The sequence below is a fragment of the Rhagoletis pomonella genome, unplaced genomic scaffold (assembly GCF_013731165.1).
Source record: "Rhagoletis pomonella isolate Grant_MI unplaced genomic scaffold, Rhpom_1.0 Rhpom_scaffold_00005, whole genome shotgun sequence".
Lineage (NCBI taxonomy): Eukaryota > Metazoa > Arthropoda > Insecta > Diptera > Tephritidae > Rhagoletis > Rhagoletis pomonella.
In genome coordinates this window covers 78,115,226-78,142,981 of record NW_023458559.1, presented here as the reverse complement: position 1 = coordinate 78,142,981, position 27,756 = coordinate 78,115,226, and the positions used below count along the sequence as shown (strand labels likewise).

The window sequence follows — 27,756 nt, the reverse complement described above, 5'->3', positions numbered from 1 at the left end:
AAGTTGGAATAGATATTACAAATATCAAAAGGAAAAAGTTAAAGGTGTGCCCCGTTTTCTAGGATGAAATTTTTCCCCCCCCCCCCCATACAAAAAGTTGACCACTCTAATGTACATACATATAACTTTTTTCAAAAACAATAATAGATCTAACTTTAAATTGAATGTTTTATTTTAGTTACTGAGTTAAAACATTTATCAAGTTCAAGGCAACAACTTCAAGCCGCTATATGAAAGAAGAAATGGTAACCAACTTTTACAAATGCTTTGGTATTTGCAGAGCTGGGTAAATGCAATTACATTACAATTACAATTACATTCCTCAGTAATTGTAATTAGGATTCAATTCCTTTAGTTCACTGCAAAGGAATCGATTACTTTTTCAATTCCTTGAAGTAATTTCAAATGGAATTGTTTTTTTCTTTAATTTCATTACAAGGAATTTCATATTGTAATTGGAATAAATTACGTGCTAGTAATGTAATTTCTTTTATTTCAATTCCTTTGAAAGGAATTGAAAATGTAATTTTTTTCCAATTCCTTTGAAAGGAATTGAAAATGTAATTGATTTTTTTTCCAATTCCATTCCTCAAAGTAATTTAAAAAGTAATCGAAAAATTTATAAAAAAAAAATTTTTTACTGTTGAATTGCAATAGCTTTGTTAAATTTCCTGCTAGTATTTCATACAAAAAATTATTGCACTTTCACTTAACCCTTGCAAACTTGTTTATTTATCCATCGATTTTCATCGGTAGTAGTGTTTTAACCCGCAAAACAAGCAGAGTTTGGCTAGTCTATACTAATATATATTTTGAATGCGTTTTTTTCTGTTCGCAAAGCTCGAGAAAGGCCGTACCGATTTTTTTGAAATTTCGGAATCTACTGCAGGCTTTCCAAGGATGGTTATAGCTAAAAAAAGTTTCGATATAGAAAGGGGGCGTGGCAACTCCCATACAAACCAAATTTTTCAAACTGCATATATTTGTGGTAGAGGACTAGAACTGGGTATGGTGATATCTATATACATATAAAAGACCAATTCCATACTCATGGAGAAAAATTTGCATGGTTGGAGAATGGCGTGTGGCACCTCCCATATAAACCGAACTTTTCATATTGCATATTTCTGGAAGTGTTCATGGTAGACTGTAAGCCTTTTTAAAACTCTTTAGTTTGACACCCACATGCCAACATTGCATTTACTTTATCAATTTAACTGAGTTACAATTTCCAAATAGGTGGCAGCCCCCTCAAAAATATTTCCAACAGTTATCTTTCTCAAACCTTTTTAATTTGATACCCATATTGTAATATTTTATTTATTTTATCAATGTAATTTAGATAAATTTTCAAACAGATGGCAACCCTCCTCAAACATATTTTCGGCAGTAAGCCTTCTTAAAACTCTTTAGTTTGACACCCACATGGCAATATTTCATTTTTTTTTAACAATTTGACTGAGTTTAAATTTTCAAATAGGAGGCCACCCTCGTCAAAAATACTTCCAGCAGTTATCTTTCTTAAACCTCTTTAACTTAATACCCATATTGTAATAATTCATTGATTTTAAATTAATTAAATTTTAAAATAGGTGGCAACCTACCAAATTTTTGCGATATCATTGGTTCTGGTATTATACCGAATAATAAAAAAAATATTATTCAAATCGGTTCAGCCGTTCTCGGGTTTTGATGACCGTGACATACGAACACAAAATTTTTATATATATATAGATATACATAGAAGATGTCCAATGTGTGCTTTCGATTTTAATCTTTGACCACAACAAAAATTCCACATTGTATATTCGTGAATGAACTTTCAGTTTCTCGATTACTTTTACAATTCCTTTGAGTAATTGGAAAAACTAAAGTACTCTTGCAATTCCAGGTAATGGAATTGAAAAAAAATCAATTACATTTTCAATTCCTTTCAAAGGAATTGGAAAAAAAAATTACATTACTAGCACGTAATTTATTCCAATTACAACATGAAATTCCTTGTAATGGAGTTAAAGAAAAACCCAATTAGATTTGAAATTACTTCAAGGAATTGAAAAAGTAATCGATTCCTTTGCTGTGGACTGAAGGAATTGATTCCTAATTACAATTCCTTGTAATCTGTAATTGGGAGTAATTTAATTCCTAAAGGAATCATTACGACCCAGCTCTGGGTATTTGTTCATATTTTGACCTCTACTAATGAATGCAATTGGTAACATTCCCATCACTTTTACAATATTTCTTCTTCCACGTGACTCTTTTTTCCAATGTTGACTAACGACCTTGGCTAAACTTAAATTTTAAATTTCCAGAGCTAGACCAAATGCAAAGACTTCAAACTGCCAATGGCAAGTGTTATCTTCTTCCTTTGTTGTGTACTACAAAGACTTTTCACTCGTTTGTAAATGACATGCAGGAAACGTTTTTACTTTAGAACAATTTTGGAAACTTTTTATTAAATGGGATGCACGAAAAAGGAAAATTATTCTTTTTTAATATTCGACTTTGTTTCTACGTTGCGCGTTCATATATTTTTTTTATTCTTTGTTCTTCCTCAAAGTAAACCATGCCTGCTTAGTCTTGCTCATACGTGTTGAAACACACACAAACTCACTGTAACATTGTTGTATGAATATGTCGATTTTTATGATGCTAAAGCTTCAGAAGCCGCCATGGCGTATGGGTAACGCTCATACAAGCATGCATGCATGCATACATACAGTGACTCAAACACGTTGATTTTTTTCTCGATATTCACAATGTTGTTCAAAGATATTGTCCAAGCTTTAAGCAAAACCATATAAATTAAAGTTTTAAACTTTATAAAAAATCTGAATCTTTAGAACATTTAGGCAGTTTTGGAGCCCATACAATTTTAGTCTGATAAAGAACCAGTTTCAGGCGCGGAAAAATCGCGTTGATATTTTTTGTGATGGCTTTTTTTGTATTTAACAAGTGCAATGTTTAATACCTAGGCATTGAAATGACAAAAAATTTAAGGCATTTAAAAAATGCCATGTGAATGAATTGAATTACTATTTGTTTAACGTAATGACACGAATATTTTATAATGCCCAACTTTGTCATTACAATTTTTTGCCATTTAATGCCTAGTGGAAATTCTGCATTAGAAATATATTTTTTTTAAGTTTTAAGTTAAAGTTTTTTTACGCGCAGTAAGAAATTTGAAAGTGAAAGAAATACTACGAATTGAAGTCGACCCAATGAACTATGTCCTTTTGATTCCTTAATTGGTTTCTTAAACATTATTAGTATAGCATTCTAATGACATATATATATATAACATTCACACAATACTTCAAAATAATAGAAGACAAATAACGCACTTACACTTAAGTGATATTAATAACTAATGCTGAGCTCAGTTTCAATTACCTATTCTCTTTGGCATCACTTACTAAAAATAATGGCGCCCCAGTTGCATTACGTGATTCCCCGAATTGCTACATAAATATATTGTCTTTCGTTGCTAAACGCTATTAAAATAAACGGTAAAGATGTCACAAACTGCATATATTTTTTGGCATTTGCTTTTCACAATAAATGGTCAATTGACCTTCAGCACTTCTCCGGTTGACTCATTGGCTCATTGACTCATGAGCTTGGCGAGTACTTATTTATTTGCTTTACTTTCTGTTTTGATCAATTTGTTTTATTTGCAAACTCACATTTATCCGACCATTTCAATTTGGTGTTGAATTATTTATCTAGGTTCTTATGCGCACTATTATGTTCTCATACGTGCTATGTATGTATGTATTTATGTATATTAGGGTGTTCGATTGTTCGCTTTTTTCCAAAACCGATTTTCGAGATATTCGGAAAATTGCAATTTGAAGCAAACCGGTTCTCGATTTTAAAATTAAGAAAAAATCGGTTTTATTTTACATAGATTATATAAAGTGAAAATGCTTATGCTAGTATTAACAGTAAAGATAGATTTTGTTTAGAAAATAGCAAAGCAAAATAAGTAAGATATTTTTTGTTTTTTTTTTAGACCAAAAGTAAAGATCGATTTTGTCTAGAAAAGAGCAAAGGAAAATAATTTTTTTTTAGACCAAAAGTAAAACAAATAACAATTATGTGGGGTGTCTTTTTAGGTACACACTGATCTGCTAAGACCACCGCCCACATCTGCCATTGTGTTGATATAAATTTTTTTCAAGCCAGAAAATATTCATTCTTTGACAATTGAATGGATATCATATATTTATTGACATTAAGGTAAACTCGATTTCTAATTTCTTTTAGATATTTGATATAATGTGGAGTGATCCCCAAGTTGGAGATGGGTGCAAGCCAAATTCACTGCGAGGCGCTGGCACCTATTTCGGTCCAGATGTAACTAAAACTTTCCTAGCAAAATACAAGTTGCAATTCTTGGTGCGATCACACGAATGCAAACCGGATGGACATGAATTTACACACGATGGACAGGTACGGCAAATTTATAGAATCGAAAAATCTGCGGTCGAAAAACAAGAACTCTTAAAACTAAATTGAATTCATATTTATTTCTTATACATGAGCTTGAGGCTGGTTTTTAATGAAAAATCGGTCGACTTATTTTTGTGCCCGGTGGAATTTGGACGATGGCTTTCAGAAGTACAAACTTTTAGCCCAGTGCGTAAACTACTAAGATCTGCGATCATAAATGCCCGCCTATTAGTTCTAACAATTAAATTAGTATTTTTACCTTAATATTAAAAAAAAAACTGGCCTCAAGCTCAAATGTAATAAGCAAATATAGATGTTTTTTTAATATCAAGACTTTTCAAAAAATAAGTTGGTTTTCTCCTTAGGTGATAACAATTTTCTCCGCATCCAATTACTATGCGGTGGGTTCGAATAGAGGCGCTTACTTAAAGTTCGGACCACAATTGGACACGCAATTTGTACAGTACATTTCGGCGGCGTCAAAGACTTCCAAACTAACATTCCGACAACGTGTCAGCATTGTTGAGAGTTCGGCGTTACGTGAATTGGGTGGTAGACTACATGCTAGACGTGATTTACTGGAAGAAGAGTTTTCGAAACTTGATCCCAAGAATACAGGTACGATAACATTAATAAAACTGTAGCTCGTTTTATTGTTGTTGGTATATTCTGCTATGATTCTAATATTTTTATAACCAGGCGCAATAACGATAAGTCAGTGGACGGATGTTATGGAGCGAGTAACACAAATGTCTTTGCCCTGGCGTCTAATGCGTGACAGATTGGGACCACCATTCTCTGAGCGCGAACCGAATCTGGTTAACTATTATATGACTTTGGAATTGCTCGATACGGACGTTATAGTAAGACGATAGAAATTAAAAGCAAAGGTGATAAAAAAAATGCTGTTTATACGTTTTGTTTTAATTACTATGTAGATTGAAGAAGCTGAAGCATCGACCAGTGTCACTGATGCCCTATATAAACATAAAGGCAGTCTAATAACTATATTCCACATACTAGACAAGGATCATTCGGGTAAGTTTGGACAGCATAACACAGTGCGACAAAAAAACAAAAAATTTCAAAACACGAAAAAGTCGAAATATTAACGAATCTAGGGCAAGGGTGTAGTTAAACTGCATTTTTAGTTTTTCTCCCTTCCGCCAGGATTTCCCTTTAAAGGACTTTCAAATTTCAAATTTTCAAAAGATATGATGAATTAAAAAAAATCATTTCAAAAATTCAGTGTAATGTAGAATAACAATATGGGAACCAACTGAAAGAGAAAATTCTTTTAAATTTAAGAATATTAAAATTTTTTGGATCACAAGGACGAATAGGTATTGCAAAAGCGCTTTAAATTATTGTGATTTTTTTAAACTAATAAAGTTTGAAAAATGAGGCTCGACATTTATTTTTCTTTTAAATAAATAAATATTGAAAATTTTTAAGGATGTCCAGGGAAACAATTTTAAAGGCACATTTTCCATAATTATTCCTGCTTGCGCACCTTAAAAATTTAGTTTTTTAATTCTTCAGAATTTTCGCTTATATTCAATACAATTTTTGTTATTCTATGTTGCGCTATGTTTTTTAAATGATTTATTAAAGAAATCGTTTATTTAAAATTTCAAAAACCTTAAAAAATACCTGACGCCAGAGAGAAAAATTAAAAACGCAAATTTTTTATATTTGGTCCCTAGTGTTGCACGGTGTAATGCATACAATAATACTGATTTGAATTCTGTGATATGTATGTACATATTTTTTCTCAATCATATAGGCCAAATATCATTAGATGAGTTTGGAGAAGCTGTAGATTTGCTGCGGCAATACATGCCTTCGGCCGGAACCAGGCAGGAATTGCTGCACATGTGTGAAATGATGGACATCAATAAGGATAGCTTTGTGGATCTCAACGAGTTTTTGGAGGCATTCCGTCTATGCGATCAAGCACGCAAGCAACCGCGAACATCAAAGACGAGACTATCAAGGAGTAAGTATTTCAAAAAAATATATATATAATTGAAAGTTATAGTAGCGATGATATTTGGCCATACTTTTGTCTCAGTGAATTTAGTATGATGTAAAAAGAAAGAGAGAGAAAAGGCTAAGGAAGTTTTTTTATTTGGGGTTTAAATTAGTTTTATTCCAATGCGAATTAACATCAACCATTTTTTTTTGAGTAAAAATTTAAAAGTTTTCATATGCATAATTATTTTGTATACATTTCAGCCAATAACTCATTGCGTGTTGCTGAAATTGCTGAAACTTTGTCGAGCCACAAGATTAACGAAACCGAAGCAGATATCGATCCTAGGGATCATGTATCAATCACTTACAATGACAAGAAATAAACAGTAATCAAGCTGTTCACTCACTTACAAGATTTATAAAAGAAAATTAAATTAACTGAAATAAAAATAATAATAAAATTACTTATAATTTTTTAATTTATACAAATTGTAAATGTATATATAGTATAAACAAATATACATACAAACATATATTCCTATTTGTATATTAAATAATTGATTTCGCTAAGCAACAGCCAAATAATTTCTTATTAACACTTGCACTAATCAATCATCTAGTTACTCTAGTCATCTCTAGTTACTAAATTTGTATATGTATGTATGTATATTAAAGGTTTATTTATTCATTGATTTTCAATAAAAGCAACTTGCTTCACATAATTAAATTCTTACTCCGTCCAAATACTATATTTAAGTAATTTGCGTAATTTATTTGTCTAAATATATTAAATTAGAAAAAAAACATTTGTAAAATAAATTAACAAAAAATACAAAAACTAAGTTTTTCACATGTTTTATAGCTGCATTAATGTCCATTTTAATGAGTAAATGTTTATTTTAAAATAATTTTATTTGTAAATCAAATACGCAATTGTTATAAACGCTATATAGAAAAAAATAATTGTGGCAGTAAAAAGTTAATAGCTTTAAGTGCGTTAATATCAAAAATGCGACAAAAAAAAAATACGGAATACACCGGGAACAAAACTTAGTTGGTGGTTGTAGCAAGGGTCGAGTACAACATGGGAATAGGTTTCTTATAAGCCTCCATTTTATTTTTAATAAAAAAAGGTAATTTTCAAACTTGACGCAGTCATCTAGTAATATAGGGCTATTCCATTGTGACGCCAGAATGTGATCACTTGTGAATTATATCTACGTTGTCGGAACTTATCAAATAGTGAAAGATATTTTTTAAAATCGATAGATAACTTATTTGTAAAATTCCTTTCAAAAAAGTACCAAAAGATTTCTTTATTCTTCGTAACTGTCATTTAAATGAATGTGACTGGTGGGACACTGAAAATCCCTCGATTTCAGAGATAGGAAAATGTCTAGTCAGTGCGTCTACCAGAATCGAGACCTCCCAGTAGCGCAAGCTATGGTTTTCTTCCAGCGTACGCTGAGTCAACGCGAGGCGCATCGGTCAAGCGAGCTGGCATTCCTTCTTTTCTTGGCGATATTGCCTCAAGCGTGTCGTCTCTGGCCAGTTCATCAGCCGCACAGTTTCCTACGATCTCACCATGGCCTGGCACCTATTTAAGCTAACGCTATCGCTAGCAAGTTAAGGCATAACTTTATTTCATGAAAAAATAGAGGGTTAAGAAGCTATAAAAAACCTATTTCCATGATGTACTCTACCCCTCCAACAATATGTATACATAACGTTTTGTTTCGGGTATATTTCTTTTTCTTAGCACTCTGTAATTAACACTGCATACACTGCAACAAATTTTTAAATTAAGACATTCGAAAATAGGCAAATTTTGTTGTTAACAATTTGTAAATAGCATTTTATTAATGGAGAGATGGTTTTAATATACATATATATAAACAAAACAAATAAAAAATATATGTACAACAATTATACATTCATAATATATCGAGGGCAATCACCAATTTTCACAAAAATAAACTTTGTATATAAAAATCCACCTTAGACTTATCTGTCAACGATGGTATTAATGCTTACCACATGTTAGTAGAATTAACTACATATTTGATTGCAAAGCTAGAAGTAAAATCAGTGATGAGAGGTAAGCCTCAGATCTGGCCTAATATCAGAAACTAGTTTTTGTGAAAATTTCAGAAAGGGGTTATTGCATAAAAGCGCTCGTTATACACTTTAATTTCTGATAAAAAATATCGAGAAAAAAATAAAACGGATTCAACTATGCTTTTGCCATTTATTTCTCTTCAGTTAAAAATTAGCATATTCCAACACTGCTTGTAATTTTTAAAATCTTTTTCGAAGTTATATTGTGGATTTGCCTCCAGTTTATTTTGCGAACATTTCTTTATTGAAAATCGTAAATTTAGTCGTAGCACGAATGGCACGTGTACCCCTATTTGGAGATAGCGACTCAAAAATTTTGGATGTAAATTAGTCTAAACTCCGCAACGGATCCTATGGCCCAGCCTTCATTAGTATCTGCGCTTCCCGATGACATTCATCATTAGACGTTTTTTTTTTTAGCCTTTTTTTAGTTATTTTTTCCATTATGCATGAGTGGAGTCCTTTTGAAAAGTCTGTGATTTATTTTTGAACAACGTTTTGTTGAGCGGTTTCGTAACCTTCCTAAAAAGTCCATTTGCTACACCTTCTCTAATGCTTTGACACCGTTATTAAATAAATGTCGCCGAGTGATCCCGTCTTGGTGGACTTCGCACCAAATCATTACAAAAGCTCAGTGCATTGAATTCCTTGGAGGCATATTCTGGTGACAAAGCATTCATTAGTTCACACTGTTCGTTGGTAGTTTGGGTTTCAAACACAGAGCACTGGACTTTTTAAGTACCTTCTAGCACTGCCTTTTCTTATTCTGTACCAAAACTCCTCGAGATAAAAGAAAGTTGTTTTTTTTTTATATCAATACTGGTTTAGCATATGAAATAGGACTTCATAATCTTGTTATGAGGATTCTGTACATAATTTACTCTAAAAAGTCTCCAGAGTAAAAAAATTTATTTGTTAGCTAGCTTTTATTTATATACAAAGTCGTACAGATGTACGTGTTATAATAATAATATAATAGATTGGCGCTTACACATATGTTAGTGTTTGGCCGAGCTTCTCCTCCCAAATATTATAATCAGTCAAAATACTTTAAATCAATAAGTGTAAACTTAATCATATCCCTTCGTATTTAGTACTGCATATGAGTAAATACGTACACTAATACATATACAAGCTACAGTTTAAAATACACAACAACATCCTACTGAAAAGGAAAGCTAATTCGCAAAGCTTTAAATGCCATGATTCGCAGTAGAAAATTTTGAGCCAAAAATAAGTAAAAATATTTTTTAAAATCGGACACTTTCTAATTAGCTATATTTATATAAAAAAGTTCATTCTTATATAATAGGAATATAAAACAAATTATGTACAAGCTGATATGATATTAGATGCATAATAAAAATTAGAAAAAAAAAACGAATGATATATCGAACCCTACATTTGAAACCGCAAACCAAAGAAAATGAACAAATAATATATGGATCCATGCAATCCGAAAAGCCATTCAGACCCTGTTTACATGTATGGATTTTTGGCACCCTCTTTCAATTATCGCAAAATCAATATACATACAATTTTTAAGAATAAACTTAAAAAACAAAGAATTTAAGCATTTAAAGCTACTCCAATTTTTATATACAAAACTGGACTAAGCAATGTAAAAAACTTGGATTATAGCATGCTGTATTTCAAGCTAGAATTAAGCGTATGTAGCTATTTTGATGTCTGTAATAGTAATTTGTTGTTGTAAATGATGTAAAAAAACTTGCTTGGCAATAGGGAATTGAGAATATGGGGTACACAAGTACAACGGCAAGCTGCTAAAAAATGGTAAAAAGGCTTTAATATCATTAATAAACCTCTTTGGAAGACAGTGATTTATTGGGGAAAGCATAGTTAAAGGATAAAACTAAGTAAAATGAATAAAAAATAAAATAACCTAAAATAAAATAAAATAAAATTTTAAATAAAAGAAATTAAAATAACATAAAGCAAAATAAAATAAAACACATAAAACCTACGAAGTAAAAATAATATAAAACAAATAAAAATATATATATATATATATTAATAGACAAGGGAAAAAACAAACAACAATATGGATAAGACCCAATAAAGTAAGAATTTCACATAGTCAACATTTTGTATTAAGTGTAGTAAATATAAAATTAATAATAATTAAAATTATATTCATTCAAATCAAATAGAAATAGCATGAAACTCATTGAAAAATAGTGTATGTAACTGCATATGTATGTGAGAAATAGTATACTATGAGAAAGGAACGACATTCCTCTAAAACACACATGACACTTAAACAAAATTTAATAATTCAATACACAATTATAGGCTAACTATGCTTAAAGCCATTCAATATCAAATATGAAGTAACTATTGATGTATTTTAGTTAAGTGATTATATTAAAAAACTAATGTTAGTTAAATAAATTACATACATACAAATGGAAAATAGTCTACATATTGAAATGCCAGTTTCGTATTAGCTTCATATTAAAATGCATACACATATGTACATTCAAACATGAATTTGTCAATTGCCAAAAGAAATAAGGCAGCATTTCTACGATATGATAATTTTACGGCAGTTCGTTTCAAATTTGCCATATCGGAAAAATGCTGACTTAAATATTCTCCCTGGTAATTAGCCGATTCACATATGTAGTATATAAAGGAAAACAGTACGACACTTAATTTTATAAACATGCAACAAAAAGCAAAATAAAACCTATTTTTTAAAGACAAAACATTTCAAATATCACTTTTTCAAATTATCTCGCAATCTCTGAGCTATCCGCAACTCTTTAGCTAATAAGTTTTGTGAACTATAAAACTGTTTACTAAAATCGTTTTAAATAAAATCTTAAGCAAATTAAATTAATAAAAATTTGTGTGTGTGTTTCTTTTATGAATACCGTTTTTACTGTGACGTATTTTCACATTCGGTCGTTAACTATCCAAGTACACATTTTCGGACCGCAAATCAATTGTGGGATGCGGTATCATTTGACGTTTTTAAATTATTTCTGTAGATGAGGACAGTTTTTATGGTTGCAAAACTGGTTGAAAATTACGGCCAAAATCATCGTTTAAAAATTTGCATATTTGTGTATAGTTGTTGTTGCAACCTATTTAATTTAAGTTGTTTTCGCATTTCGTATAAATGTGATGAAGAAATAAATGACAAAAACGGATAAGCAAAAAATAAAAATAAAGTTAAACTTGAGGATAAAAACGAAAATGAAAACAAAGAGAAATACAAAGGAAGTAGGAAAGGGTAAGACGGTTTATTGAAATTTTTCGAAAGGAATCGATTTAAATTCAGGCATAAAAAAAATTTTGTTTCCGAAATTTATCAAGTTACCGAAATTTATGGATCATAGAAGTTACAGTTATCGAAACATGAAAACAAAGAGAAATACAAAAGAAGTAGGAAAGGGTTAGACGATTTATTGAAATTTTTCGAAAGGAATCGAATTAAATTCAGGCATAAAAAAAATTTAGTTACCGAAATTTATCAAGTTACCGAAATTTATGGATCATAGAAGTTACAGTTATCGAAATTTATCGAGCTATCCATGTTTATTGAGTTATCGCAACGGACCGAATTATTCAAATTGATCAATGTTTATTGAGTTACTGAAATTTATAGACACAGAAATTTAGATGTCGAAATTTACGGATAGTTATAGTCATAGTTAGTTTTCATCAAGTAAATTTTTGAAAAGTACGTTTGCAAAATGCTCGACACAATCACAACTACCCTATTAATGTAGAATTGTATTGTCTTTCCACTTAATTCGTTTTTTTTTTTCTATTCTGGTCACCTTAAGCAATTATAACTGGCATACAAAAGCTCTTTACTCTCCAAATTAGCTTTCAGCAACCATTGAAATCATTTGCTGGTGCAGAACTAGTACGAATTCAATAATTTCCAATTACACTCGATTAAAAAATAAAAAATTAATCAAAATTAAAATTTAATATTAAGACGGTGGCAACTCATATTTTATTTTACTCCCGTACAGATCCCGATCCTGCATAATGTGGTTCGCAGGATCTCTTCTACCGAGATAATTCGAAAGTGTTTTGTTATTCTAGCACAAAAGTTGGAGAAAAAGGCTCTCTCATTCGCTACCCGTGATGAAAAACTATTTTATGAGAAAACAATTGTATACAACGTTGCCGAATTGGCGATTTCATCGACATTTTTACGTTTTTTTTTGTTTTTTAGTTTAGTGACGTTTTGACGATTTGTCGCTTGAAATGGCGATGATTTATTTTAGTTTTTCATTATCTCGTTACCTTAAATCGCGATGGACTTCGCAAATTACAACATAAAAATATTATTAAAAGTAAATTAAAAACTGCAAATTGGGCTTTTTAAAAGGTGGCATAACACCATTGTTTTTGATACCAACACTTTCAAATTAGAAGGTGTACTTTAATATATCCTACCCAAATTGTTAAAAAACGCAGTTTCGAAAAAATTGCTGATTATGGCCCTTGAGTATTAAAGTAACGATATGTATATATGTACAAAATTTGTTAAAGGAAAACATTATGCTAAATAAAACCATGCATTTATCTAGTTTTGTTTTACAACGATGCTCTTAGTTACATATATTAAATTTGTTCTAGTAAGACTTTTGTCTTTCGAAAGACTGTGGTGAGTACAGTCGTCATAATCGCCCTGTAAATGTGATTAAGTCGCTTTCTATATATATTTCATATAGACGTGTGCAGAGTAAAAGCTCTCAATGCCCGTCGCTGATGTACATAAATACGTACACCATTAAAAGCTTTAGCACTATGTACTAAAATAGCGATGTGCAGAGAGAGCTTTTACTCTGCACGCGCCTAAAGAAAGTTTATAGAAAGCTTAAAAGAGCTTTGTCCGCGGGCAGACGGTGCCCAACACCTTACTAAAAGCTTAAAGAAAAAGCATCGCGGAACAATGGCAGCTATCAACAGCTTTCAGGCGTGCACTGCAATTTTAAGAACATTTTTGCAAGCTTTATTGCGCTTCAGAAAGCTTCAAAGCACCTTTCACGCAGTTGAATAAGAAAACTCATTAATTTTTTTGTTTATTTATTTCATCAATAAATATTGTATTTATTCAGCATTAATACTTTTGTGTGTAATTTTACATACGTATGTACATACATACATATGTAAGTTATATGTATGCATGTTTGTCAAAATTATTTACATCTTTTACGTATTACATACTTAATTAGCATACACACATACATATGTACATATATGTATGCTCATATGCATGTACATATTTAAAAAAAAACTAAAAATAAATAAAATTTCTACACGGTTAAAAGCAACTCATTGTGAGTAAAATATAGGTATGTATACGGCGACAATTGCAAATATCTAAAACCTAATTTGTTTAATTAAAAACACGCTATTCGCTACATTTTACATATCGGTAATATTTTGCATACTAAATGGTAGTTATTGATTTTATTTGTTTCTTTTTAATTGTGTATTACAGATATTTTTTTTTAAGCGTGCTTATGAATAATAACTTAAATTTAAGTAAAATAAAATTGACTAGAACATTTCCATGTATGTATTAGCTTTTAAATTAAAATCACAAGGCCGCAAATTTTTGTGGATAAGTACTTTAAACAATTGTAAACTGAGCTACTAAATCCAAAAAAGCGATGAAATATACAACATTTTTGTAGCCGAATTTTATTATTACAGTTTGGTATTTTTTTTAGTATACATAACTTTGTTTTGTAATAATGACGGAAATTTTAACAAAATTAAATTCATGCTATTTTTTAAACACATTCAATAAATTCAAAACAGTTTCTTATTTTAGTAGTTAATTTTTTGATTCTCATAACTCATTACCGCTAACTTTATGTATATATGTATGTATATAGGTTAATTTTAATTCTAGTTTTTATAATTTGTATCTTACTTGCATAATTTCATTAATTTTAATCAATTTTTTAAGTATTTAATTTGCTGATATACTTTTTTTTTTAATTCTACACGTAAGAACGTATTTATTAACTAATAGCTAATTTTCATAGAGGGCAAATAGGTACGAAGTTAGTGAATGCAGGCTTCAACAGATTTGTTTAGGTTTTCTTAAGTTTTCAGGAAATGTAGCAAAAAATTGTATGGTAACCAGTGTAAGTGGAGGTAAATTTGATTTCCGAGAATATTCTTTAATTCATGGTTTAATTAACAAGCCGTTAGTTGGTGCTGGACACGTAGTTTGCAAAGACTCTCAAAATCGGAATGCTAACGGGACACTGGACCATTGGCTACATGACATCAAAGTTTGCAATCTCAGATAACAATTTCTTTAGAAGCAAAGACGAGGAAAAATCTACACATTTCCGGGGGGACACTTGTTCTAGAACTTAGCTTAGCAAAAAAGTCATTAGAGTAGTGGACTCTCCATTAAATCCGATTCTGGGCCAATTGAAGCCAATTTTCGAGCTTAATGGAACCCCCAAAATATATATTTTTAAAAAGTGTGTAAATATTCAAACTAAATTATATTTTTTTAAATGGTTTTCGGAATATTTTATCTTCGGATATAGTGAAATTTAAGACAGTGTTACAATCGCTAGGCTTAAATACTCGTACGCTGCGTAGAAGTTGAGAAGGAATAGCAATGATTTTATTGCAATAATAAAAGAGGTAAGTTTGGATTCTCAGAAATAAAATGCGCCTGTACATGTAGGCTTAATAACATGGGTATTGTAAATATATTAAATAAAAGTAATTTTCATAAAAACAAATGTTTGGCAGGAATATATGTAGGTACGCGCCAGTGCGATACATATTTATCTGTCTTTTTCATTTACCTCCACTCCACTGAAGACCATTTCAGTATTTATAAACTGGCAGACATTTAGTAGCTACTTTTTACTACATATGTTAGTACTTATATGTATGTATTAATTGTAATATGTATGTATGCATATGTATGTAAACATTGTGGTCATTAGGTATTTTATATGATTTGTGTATTTACTTAGAAAACGCCATTTTACACTATTTCAGTACAATACACATCTAATTGTTTTTGTTTGGTAAATACTATTCCTTAATGTATAACTACTATGTGTATGTACAAGAAAAACTATACAAGTAATTTATAATTAATGGAACAACATCCAGCTAACTTTAGCTTATATGTATGTATACTTCCCTTTACGCTTACCAATGTACGAGTATTTATGCATGCATTTAATGTAACTTCTCAAATCATTATGAGCTCAGCTCGTTGGCGTCTATGCGACACCACAAAACAATTCCAATTTCTTATAACTCATACATTCGTTTCGATGCGATACGAGCTTGGCTCTCTGACTAGACCGCGTTTCTCCAATATTGCACTATCGGCGCTAACACGCTTCAACTTTGCCGCTACCGCTAAGTTGCACACACGCGGCTTGAGTGTATCACCTTCCGTACTGACTTGGTCGTATTTACTCTTCTTCTTGCTGGATAGATCGTGATCGCTTTCGCTTTCATCGGCATATTGTATGTCGTCTAAGCCCAGTAGGCCATCGCTTAACTCTGGCGGCGTTTTCTTCTCCACCACAGTCTCTTTCTCCACATAGGAACCTGTCATGGACTCAGCCATGGAGTCGGTTATAGAATTGACCAATGCCTCGGGAATAACAGGTGAGCAACGTGGTGTCGCACGCGCCGCTTCGATATCCTCTGGCGCGGTGGGAGAAGTGCGTATATTTCGGGCAGACTTCGTGCCGCTTAATTTCTGTAAGGGTATGATTACATCGCGGACACCGCTACGCAACGATGAAGTAGATCTCGACTGCTGCTTGGATTGTCGGCGTTGTTTGCGCGAGAAATACGGTGTTGGCTGTTTACTGCCAGTTGTTGTGGATATGGTCTGCTGCATTAGATTATTCTTTAGATTCATTTCGGCAGTGGGGGACGTCGCTTTGGATTGCAAATGGCTGCTCAAAGGCGATAGTTCATCGGATGAGGGTGTCGTATTACTGGTGGTGTTAGCGCTCGATTCTGTGTTGCTACGCGCGCTCAAATAATGCCCGTAACGCGGCATTTTGATCTCCTCATAAAGCGGTTCAGTCTCTTCGGGCTCGTGCGTGGGCTCAGGCGTTTTATCATCCTCGTCGTGCAGATCTGTTATTACCTCAAGCGGTGGCACCCAAATAAGTTGTGCGGGATCCATACCCAAGTAGGAGCCCGGTGCAGCGCCGGCGTTTATCACATTGTAGTCGTAATAGTCAAGCTCGAGCTCTTCCTGATTGCCCAGCGAAAACTCGGAGCCGGGGCGTGCAAGTAACTTTTTGCGATTCTGCTTGTCTTTGCTCTCCTTGGCATTGGTGGTGCGTATGTTGGCCGTGCTGACGACGCTCGCGGCGGGCGAATAGCAACCCTGAAAGAAGAAAAATAGAAAGAAAGTGGTTTAAGGAAAAGTGGTAAACTACTAGTATTAGTCGATTGTGTGACCTCTGGCAGTTCGAACTCACATTTGTCAACGATGCGCTCGCACAACGTGACACATAGTCGCGCAACGACGAACGAATTGAATCGCGATCACTGAGTGTCGTCTCTTCCAAGCGTTGCGATGGGTGGGGCATAAGCGTACCTGAAGGACCGTAGCGATTAAAGCGGCCCGAGTGTACAATGGGCGGGCTAGCGCAAATCGAGCTCATGCCCGAAGAAATGATTGACTCGGTGTCCTTGCCGCTGTCCTTGCGTGTCAATGTGCCACTACAAATACCGCTCGTCTCACCTGCGGCTGTGGTCGAGCCTAAGGCCTCATCTAGCGAAGGGGAACGGCTAAGACCACTCACGGACTCAGGGGATTGCGGAACTTCATTGCGCAAGGTGACTACAGAAGCGTTACTACCGCGCTCCTCATCGCTAAATAAAAGAGGCGAAAGTTAAGATGAGAGTTTGCTCGAAATTTGGTAGACTATTATTCGTTTTTATTTCAACAGAGGCAATATACCTACCACTTTACCATGCGTGTCATCGTTTGTGCATCCTCTTCTTCTTCCTCCTCTTCGGGGTCATTGAATTCCGTATCGCGTGCCAAATTTTCAGCATCGACGCTCTCCCGCAGTATGGAGTGACGTAACTGATGCTTCGGACGCATTTTCACCAAATATATGACCTCAGATAGCAGTGTTGTTGTCGAAATGGCGCGTGATGGAGGACCATGTAGGGAGCTCATGGATGCGCGTGGCGTATGCAAGCGGGAGCCCTCATCTCTGCGACGCGCTACTGCCAAATGGTATTTGCGATAACGTACAACATATTGCGCGCCTAAAAGTATGCGATGAAGAAAAGAACGGAAGAAAAATGTAAATCGCGATAAAAATACCGAATATCATATTCTTTCTGTTGCGGTAGCAGAGAAGAAACTGTATGCAGCGAGCGCCCCTTAGTGAAGAGTAAAAAAAAACTTTGAAAAAGGAAAAAAGTAACAGTGAACAATGAACAAAGTTGAATTTACTAACTACCGTTTAAATCTTCAAGCATTATCCTTGAATCTTGTAAAATATTTGTAAGACCGTTGAAAATGATACGCAAAGCTAGTAATAACTGCCTAAGCCATTAAAGCGTTACCCAAATCCATGAAAACCAAATCAAGTTGTATAATAATGTGAAAATCTCATGACAGCCAGTTAATGCGCTCACCGCAGCGGCAAGAATTAAATGCGCTTTACAAAGGGGTGCAAACAGGCGTATTACGGAACCATTTCCGAATTTATTGGCTATCAGCTGGCTGATAGCGAAAGCTGTGAAGTATTAAAACAAAGCCTCAAATGAAAAAAAAAAAACAGAATCCTGAAATTCAAGCCAGCTAGAGTTAAAGTACGCGTTTTGGCACAGTGGGTAGGATTTTATACACGTGTGTATGTACATATATTGGGGTGCCCATCGAAAATGTTTTCTTTTTTCGAAATTTCAACACCCTAGCCCCTAATTTTATTCGTTTTTATTAGAAATATTATTGCCTATTTTTATAAATTTTTTAAAGGTCATTTAGAGGTCGCGATTTGTCGATTTACATATGTGAGAATATACGATTTTGTAGATTTATGAGTTTTTGAATGACTATCTTTTATTCGATTTCAAAGAACGAAAGTGATCTGAGAAGAAGATATATAGGCATTTAAAATGGTATTGTGGGACTTGGCTTGTTGGAATTTTTTAATCGGGTAAAATAAAAAAAAAAAAAAAATTTTCTTAATTTTTTACATTTTGACCATCGATAATTTCCACAATTTCAAAATATGTAGCACTATCTAAAATTAAATCTATTTTTAAATAACCTGACCGCTCATTTATAGCAATCGCATAAAAATTTTCGAAGTTAGGCGACTTTTCTTAAATACAGTCTTGAGTTTATATCTTTATGTACCGGACTTTCAGATTAATTGAGCAATTTGGCTGAGGTATTTATCAATGTTTACATCAAAATTGATATATACAATCGGTCTTTAACAAAGAATCGGTTTTTTACGAAACTTAGGAAAATGGGGATGGCACCGCCCACTTATATGATATATGCGTATCTCAAAAACTACTTTACCGATTTCTACCAAATTTGGTATTCGCATTGCGCTTAGGCTTCTCAAGCACCATATTGAAAACTCTTGCAATCGGATTGAAGCCCACATCGACGCCTAAGTGAAGATCTACCTATCTCAGCAGCCAGCTCGAAAATGGCCTGTCTCATACATTCTCATTTAAGATAGGACGTTTTTGAACCGAATTCTAAGATAGGCGTTTTTCAATGAAATTCTGAAATATGGTATCCGTCAATTAATTTTTTGAATTACGGCGTTCTTGAAAAGTTTTCTGAGATAGGGCGTTTTCGAAAGCAAACTTCATCAATTTCTTCTCTTCACTACGTATCTACACTCGCTAGCCAGACTAAGTCCAAACAGATGCTCAAAAATTCGTTACTATCTTTCCCAATGCTCGGCATTAATCAGCAGTATTGTAAAGGCAGCATGGATATAAAATCGTAAAAATTAATTTTTTAACCACATTTTCCCCACTTTTAAACCACCGTTCACTGTTCATAGTTATGTGGCTACCTATAACTATTTGCTCATCACTTAAAAATTTCGAAACCACCAGCAAATATGGGTATTTGTGTCAGTGCATTGGTGAGTCTTACTTTGTGGTCACACGGAATCCTTTTATTTCTCACCCTCTGACATTGCTCCCTTTTCCCTTAAATATATGCCATCGTCATTTTAGTTGCTTTTTCCCAACGCTAAACGCGCACTCTCGGCACCCATCTTCCTTCCTTTTAGCGGCTTTTTACGGTACTTACCCAACAGGGCGCTGATCAAGATAATGATGCTGGCAAAGACCACCGCGCTCAAGTGGACCAACGTAAAATTCGTACGACTAAATTTTGGCTTTTGCAAAATACTGCGATTCTTAGCCGACAATCTGCTGGTGGCTGCGGCAAACAAAGTTGTTGTGTCATTACGCGCTGCTTGAACGAGAAAAAAAAACGCAAGTAAAAAAGAATGAAACGCAAATGGCAGAGAGGAGAAAAACAACGAATGAAAAGTCAGTTAGTGGTAAGGCATGCAAATAAGTATGTATGTATAGTAAATTTGTAGAAAATATGCAAAAGTCAACATCATTAGCATGAAAGCGAAAGGACACTGCAGAGAGGAGCAAACAAAAAACTGCATGAAAAGTTCATAGAAATTTGTCGCATTCGCATTGAAAATAAACTTATTTTACAGAACTAACAAAAAATTTGCCGAGAGTGAATGATAAAAGGAAAAGTAAAACAAATAGTGGTTGTCACTGATGCCGGATCGGCAAACCATGGCATGTAACTTTTCGTAAAAAGTATGTTAAACACTTCAAAGAGGGATGTGCCCATAAGGCTTCTTTAATTTAAAGAATTGCTGAAAAGGTCAAAGAAGTTTCATACCGACGCATATTACGACAGGTGTGCAGTTTTAATGACATTATTGGCTAATGACCAGCGTACTTTGCTACACGGAATCAAACCTAAAAATTTTAGAGGAAACAAATACTTAGTATTTGGATCAGGGTCTGAATCGTGACAGACGTAAATGACTCGGCAATCGTACGAACATAAATTACGTACTAAAGCAAACGTATCGTAATTTGTTTGAAGTTATGGTAGATTTGAAAATCAAAATAGTGTTCCAATTGATTGATTGATTTTTCCGAAAAATAGAAAAATTAAAGCAAAAGTTGAAAAAAGTGGTGATGTCCTCTGTATTTAACGTAAGTATGTAGTATATTTTTTTCATTTACGGATAAGATCAGTCGCTCATACACGACTGTCATCATACCGAATTCCGAGACAAGCATACTGCTGTTATAATACGTCTGTTATAAACGGAAATAATCATTTTTACGTGACGAGTTGCTCGTACACGACCGTTACGATTCGAGCACAGGTCATTTCTTCCAAAGATATTTTCAATTTAATTTACAACGTGCATAAACAAGATGCAAACTTTAACAGAAAAAAAAATTAAAAATTAAAGACTGTTCTTTTACAAAAAAAAAAAATAACCTATTAACGAAGAAAATCGGTTGATATAAAAAACGCTGTGAACGATCAAATGAAAATGCATAATAATTTTTGTATGAAATATGAGCTGGAAAGAATGTTACTCATACGCCATGTACGTGTATGGCCATGTTAATACAACGGGGCGATTTTTAATAACATCGCTTGAATTCCGAGATCGGAAAGTGACCTTTAAGAACCCAACCCCATTACAAGCGAGAGCGTTCGCTTTGCAGGCATAAGAAGCTTCGTAGATTACCCCCGAGCCACCTTTGGCTAGAATGATTTATCCTCGTTTTCACCCAACGTATTCTGATATGAAATTTGGTTCACATGCTCAAAAGCGAACTGCATACGGTGCTCCTACCGCTCAATTTCAGCGATATCGGTTTATTTTCCAACTAAATTGGAAGTCAGGTTCTGCTTGACCAATTGCCAGCTAAGCGCACAATCACGAGCCTTGATTTCAATTTGGCTAACAGGGTATATGCTGTGAACTTTCCGCCTACTGATTCTTTAATGTTAGCAACTTTTGCTTAAAAAAGGCTACAGAATTCTGTAAGTCCAAAAATTGATTTTGGTAGAGAGCTCCCGTTTTGACCAACTCTCCCGTCATGTTTCGATCTATTCGCGCAAACTTTCACCGCCCGCTCCCTCTAACAGCCTAGCCCACCCAACACAATCATCACTTGAGGGAATGTGTTAAAAGGAAAAGCTGCTTGGAGACATTAAAATCAATAGCCAGTCAGAATGTTCTTGTAACATATGCCGTCAGACGCCGATAGAAGGTAACGCCTTGCAAATTAAACAAATTTTATGTTTTTCGATAAAAAAAATTACCTAAACTAATTAATTTTTAGGAGAGCTTTAACTCCTTGAGCTTACTATCTGTTTTGCTCTTTAAATATTCTGCTCTTTGCTGGGGATATCCAAGTCGGTAGAGACTAGAGTGAAATAATTTTAAACGCACACTCAACAGCAAAAATGTCCTTAATACTACCTACATACCTTTTCTTTACGCATCTGGCCCGTAAAAGTTTTTAAACAAAGTTTTTATCTTTATTGATATTGCTGAAATCATCTAAAGAAGTACGTTATTGAAATACGAAATGCAAATTTTCCAACATCAGGCCATAAATCCACATAAATATATTTTTCCATTGCTATTTCTAAATTTCGAAGGAATGTAAATACACAAAATCGCGCACACAAAGCGCAATAAATTTGAAGTAATCTCCTATATCACCAATCTGGTAACATCACGCTGTGCGGCTGTGCGATAAACTTTGTTCAGACCAGGATGTGCGTTTGTTTTGAAAAAAAAGTTAGTTCCGAGAGTTTGCTCTAACGTCCTAAATACTCACACAAATATATGTACATATGTATATGCATTCGATAATTTAATACACTTTATGTAAAAAACACCAAAGTGAAACAAAATACAAAAATATCCATGCCAAGAGCAGGCAGCAAGAAAAAAAAAGTTAAATTAAATATACTTTTACAAGCTTATGTTATGCCTGGCCATACTCACAAATTTGTTCAACATTCGCCAGAAAGCCACCAGTGCAAGCGGCATTTACGCTACCGCCGACCACATCACCAATACCGCCTCCCACACGTCCATCGCCCGTTTGGTTGTTGTTATTCTTGTTGAGCGCCACTGCCACTTCACTCGCCTCGCCTGCATAGAATTCCAGCAACAATTGCGCGCCACTCGATTCTATTTGTGTTGGCATATTTAAATTACTTCCGCCGTTCAATTCAATGAGCAGCGTCGATGAGAGCGACGGACCGTCACGTACTTTGATGTACTGCGCCGGACAGGGTAATCGTAAAAAGTTCAAACTCAGCGCAATATTCTCCTCGCCATCCACCTGTAACGAATGAGTAAAAGAAGCGAACGAAATGGTAAAACTTTGACTTCAAAAAAGGTAATCAAAATAATGAAAGTACATATCACACACACACACACGCACGGATATAAGTATGTGTGGATGCATAGAAAGAAAAATATTATTTAGTGGGAGTATAAAATGTGGCACGTGAGCGATAGTCGGAAGTATATACAAATACGAGTGTTACTATGCATGTAGTAGCTTAAGTGGCTTAGTGCGGGCCTAGGTAAAAATGTGGTCTGTATGAGCGCTTTGACTGTATCATATTTAGATACGTATGTATGTACATATTTTTGCATAAAAAGTTTCCGGATATGCATTTCGGTATGTTCGTGTGCTCATGGAGTTATACTTTGTAGTTTTTATTGTTGTTGCTACCACTACGGATATTAAGTTGGAGTTGTTTTACGGTTGTTCACTTCATTAAAATTGCATGTGAGTGTATGTGAATGAGCATTTGTATGCAAAACTTTGCCACTAACTAACAACAACAGCACTAACTCAACTTACAGCTGTAATAATAAATAGCAAACATTTGGAGTATACAGGGTTGCAATTACTTGAAAGTACTGGTATTGCAGATTTGCATTCAAATTAGTTGCTTTTAAAATGCACTAAAAAAACAACACATTTTAATGTCGATGAACTGTTTGTATATCGAGGACCGAAGCAGCTTAGGAAAAAGTATTGAGTTGATTCCCCATTATCCTTCTCTGTGACAGTATTCAGAACAGAGGGTTTTAAAGGCTTTTTCACAGTGTCTGCTAATTCAAGCCGAGTGAGAGCTTCAGGACGCGAATTTTGTTTGGTAGTCTGACAAGTGGTTTCCACGATTCACATGATATTTACCTCACTCAGAATTAAACGCGGCTATTTTCGTACCTTTAGTTGTTAATTTCGTCAGCCCTGCAGTTGCCAGGGACCCTAAAAAGGGGACATTTAGATCTGGATTTCTTAAGGAGAATTAGATTTTTAAAGAGAGTAAATCAAGGAGTCTTCTTAGATTATTCGATAGAGTTTCCAGGATGCTTGCGCGTCCGAATCTGAGATATCTCTACAACAGGATTGCACTTAACCTGACAGCCGTTCGAAGTTTGGCATATTTGGATATTTTAGATTTGGAGCTCTGCCTGCGCTGTGCATCACTGTTGGCTCGTAGAGATGTTGGAATATTTTCAGATTCCGCCGAACATACTCGTCTTTGAGAAGAGACTTTAGAGCAAATGAAGTAAGACTCATGGGCCTGATATATTTCGATTTTACTTGAGCTGCCCTCTCTACACTGTAAATTAGCCCTCCGCGTACATTCTGCAAACAGTTAAAGGTACTTTAAACTTGAGGGTACCCATTCTAGTCATTCATCCGCTATGCAGTTTTCTGCAATATCATTGTAGCATGTGGGTATATGCTTCTGGGATGGAAATATTCTGCTATAACCGATAGATAGATCAGGCATTCCTCGACTCATTTTGAGTTCACCGAGAATGAGCCATAGCTGCCGTTCGTTTGTGGTAGTAGATGCTTACCACCCTTACCGACATCAAACAGTTGAGCACACATTCGACTGCTTTATAGTTTTGCCTCCATATACAATTTGAAAAATGCCGAACCGGCGTTTCGGCAGCTGCCTTTGTGCTGTGGAAAGCGGATTAAAAATCGAGAAAGATATGATGAGTGTAGGTTCTGCTCTCCAAAGTATTTACCAACACTTGTCGTGTTGGATTTACCAGGTCCAAACCCATATTGAACAGGACACAGGCAGCATCTTCACAAAATATGTTCGAAAAGACCTTCCAAGCGGAGGACGTTCCAGCAATTGTTGGAAAGCATCACTCGGTCACCATTATTGTGTGGTCAGAGCACACTTAATTTCCAGTCGTCGGACTTTTGATCATGGGACCACATACTGCATAAGAGTTTATGCATTCACCTTATCAACTTCTTGCCGTACAGTGCGGCTGAAATTCAGAAGGGCGGCCAAAATCCTAAGTATTAAACAAATTATTCAAAATTTCGTATTAGGGGCTTTTCGAGGTCGCTGATTACGAATCCGCTGTCAGAATTGCAAAATTGGCGGATCCAGTAAGGCGTTTGGTAAATTTCGGACTTTTTAATTAGAATTTTTAGAAAGATTTTATATCCCAGTAAATTTTAGTGTCACAAAGTGCAAGCTTGAAGTAGCTAGGACCTACCGTTGATATTTTAGAATTTTTTTTGTTTGTTGACAGTGTCTGTTATTTTCTTCCATACGAAGTATGTTCGATTTTATGAAGAAAATGAGCAACAGCTTCAACAAAAAAAATTCCAAAAATCAACCGTAAGTCCCAGCTTCTTTAAACTCTCACTTTATTTTACTTAAATTATATGGGCCACAAAACTGCATACTCAAAACTGTCGCCGTTAATTGCGAATGCGAATGCGAAAATACAACTCTTCTGTCCTTGCTGTTTTCGGCAAGTGTTTTACAAATGGGGAAAAGATGGATCCAATTCAGCCAGTAAAATTGTGTGCTCTGCCCTTTTTTATGGGTGCAGAAGCCGCCAGAAGGTGGGCGTAAAAAAGACTATAATGGGTTCACAAATGATATGTAGCCTTAAAGAATCGCAGTTATAGGACACCAAAAACCTTGTTTTTGTTTAATTCAGTATTTAAGGATTAAAAAACGTGCCCCAATTCATTAACAGGGAGTTAGAAAATATCTGAATTTTCAAGTGTTGTGTACTACTAAAACACCTCCATTCTGTACATATATATTTAGTCGTATATATTAGACATATATTTTTTGTTTGTATGTATGACTTCTGTGTACATACAAATGTATGTACATATGTACATATGTCCATAAATAAAACTTTTGTTGCTAGCTTTGAATGGAATAGTTCAACTTTTGCTACTCGTAATACCGTTTGTCAACTTTTGTTATTTTGCCAAAGGTTATTAGAATGTTGCGAGGATTAAAATTGCTCAGCTTGACGTTCAAGTTGTGATATGTGGTGTAATATTTGGCAAGGTGTGTAACGCGTGATTACAGCGGTCACGTTTCACATTAAAATAAATGTACGAAAGTAAGTTCGTACCTATTTATTTTATTTATCTGTGGAATTGATTGAATGTGAGCTATGCGAATGCAATACTATAATTTAGATGAAAAAAATTTATCTTCAATAAAATTTGTTGGAGTTAACACATCTATCATGGCAGGATTAGGTTAGGTCGACATTGATTTGGTGGAAAAGCCACACATTTATTTGCAGATTATTTTTACACGCCATCATTCAGTTCACCGACACTGTTTCACTGCCAAATATGTATACATATATGTATGCATACATATGTATATATGTATAAATATATGTGTAAACAAGGACTCGCACACTCTTACAAATATTTAGTTACTACGCTGATTACAATGTTGCAGGCAATTTCAGTTTTCATAATTTATTTACTGTCTCTCACTCACGTGATTTATCGTCACACTTTATGCGCAGAAAAAACACACATATTTATTTATGTATGTACATACATATGTTTGTTTGTTTATGCATTTGTACACATAAAATATTTGCAAGCACATACACAATAAATCAACTTTGTTATTGCAATATACATAACACATCATAAAAAATTTATAGAATGTTGATAGCCTTTGATATAACTAAATTGAACTTTGCGAACAAAATACTAATGTACAACAAGCTACGAAATCTTATTTTCAAACAAATGCATAAATTTTTATGTACACATGCATCTTATATTAGTATACACTCCGCGTCAAAAATAAAAATTTTAACAATTTATTTTTTTGTTATTTAATTTCAATAATTCTTTATAAAAATGTAGATTATTCTTTAACAAAAGCCATATAAATCCAAGTTTCAAACTTTGTGCATTATTCAACAAACTTTGGTAAAAAATTTCCGTTGATTTTTTAGATTTTTTTATCGCATTTGTTTTAATATCATGAATAAACACAATTTTTTTTATGTAGAAAATAAACTGATTTTAATTAAAAGTTCTTAAACATTAATGAATATTTAATGATATGACCGATACTGTATGTTCGACCATTTGTTTAGATGTAAGAAAATAAGCAACACCACCAACAAAAAACAAGGTTGTCAAAAATCAAGGGCAAGTCTAAGCTGCTTCAGAATGCATACTCAGAATACTTCTAAGAAATTTTATAAAAATGTTTGAAATTTTTACCAAAAAGTAGGTATTAAATTTTTTTATATACATATTGCAGAAAGTTTGAAACTTGGAATCGTACGATTTTTGTTAAAGAATAAATAATATTTTTATAAAAAAATAGTTAAAATTTAATAAATTGTTAAAACATGTCAATATGTGGTGCGCTTACAATTTTGACACGTAGTGTATTTGCATGTAAATGTATACATGTCATATGCACATGTATGCGAATAGCTTTGTAGATTTTCCAATAGCTTAGCAAAAGTTTTTCACACTAAAGTTTTACCAAGTTTTACAACAGAAAACAAGCCTGTCAAAGTGAGAAAACTTGTAAGTAAGATCGATCGAAGAAAAAGGGGTCAGGGAAAATGAGGTGGTGGCAAAATATATATAGAAGTTATGATGAAGTGTTGAGCAAATATTTCGAATACAGTCATGCACTTGTTGGCTGAGCTATTAAAAAAGGTAGAAAAAGGTCAATTTATGTTTTGCCACAAGCCACAAAATGGCAGCAAAGTGAAAAGGAAGCATTACACACACAAATATGACCATAAAAAA

The 27,756-nt window shown here is 33.8% G+C and overlaps 2 protein-coding genes across 7 annotated transcripts in view; one reads left to right on the top strand and one right to left on the bottom strand.

The window, feature by feature from the left end:
* LOC118740228 (serine/threonine-protein phosphatase rdgC-like) overlaps positions 1 to 6,902 on the top strand; it is a 45,183-nt gene extending 38,281 nt beyond the window's left edge. Inside the window, exons 6-11 of the mRNA XM_036471725.1 lie at positions 4,276 to 4,461; positions 4,827 to 5,079; positions 5,161 to 5,324; positions 5,400 to 5,499; positions 6,248 to 6,460; positions 6,700 to 6,902. Coding sequence (XP_036327618.1) covers positions 4,276 to 4,461; positions 4,827 to 5,079; positions 5,161 to 5,324; positions 5,400 to 5,499; positions 6,248 to 6,460; positions 6,700 to 6,821 — 1,038 coding nt within the window. The 3' untranslated portion in view covers positions 6,822 to 6,902. The remainder of the gene's footprint in view (positions 1 to 4,275; positions 4,462 to 4,826; positions 5,080 to 5,160; positions 5,325 to 5,399; positions 5,500 to 6,247; positions 6,461 to 6,699) is intronic.
* Positions 6,903 to 13,612: 6,710 nt separating this feature from the next.
* The window catches only part of LOC118739644, a 260,844-nt gene continuing 246,700 nt past the window's right edge, over positions 13,613 to 27,756 (bottom strand). For 5 of the 6 annotated variants that reach the window (XM_036471088.1, XM_036471090.1, XM_036471089.1 and 2 more), the window contains 5 exons: positions 22,644 to 22,986; positions 19,874 to 20,038; positions 17,535 to 17,847; positions 17,046 to 17,442; positions 13,613 to 16,951 (listed from right to left, as the gene is read on the bottom strand). In XM_036471088.1, coding sequence (XP_036326981.1) covers positions 15,854 to 16,951; positions 17,046 to 17,442; positions 17,535 to 17,847; positions 19,874 to 20,038; positions 22,644 to 22,986 — 2,316 coding nt within the window. In that variant the 3' untranslated portion in view covers positions 13,613 to 15,853. The remainder of the gene's footprint in view (positions 16,952 to 17,045; positions 17,443 to 17,534; positions 17,848 to 19,873; positions 20,039 to 22,643; positions 22,987 to 27,756) is intronic. The other variant, XM_036471093.1, reaches the window with a different exon arrangement.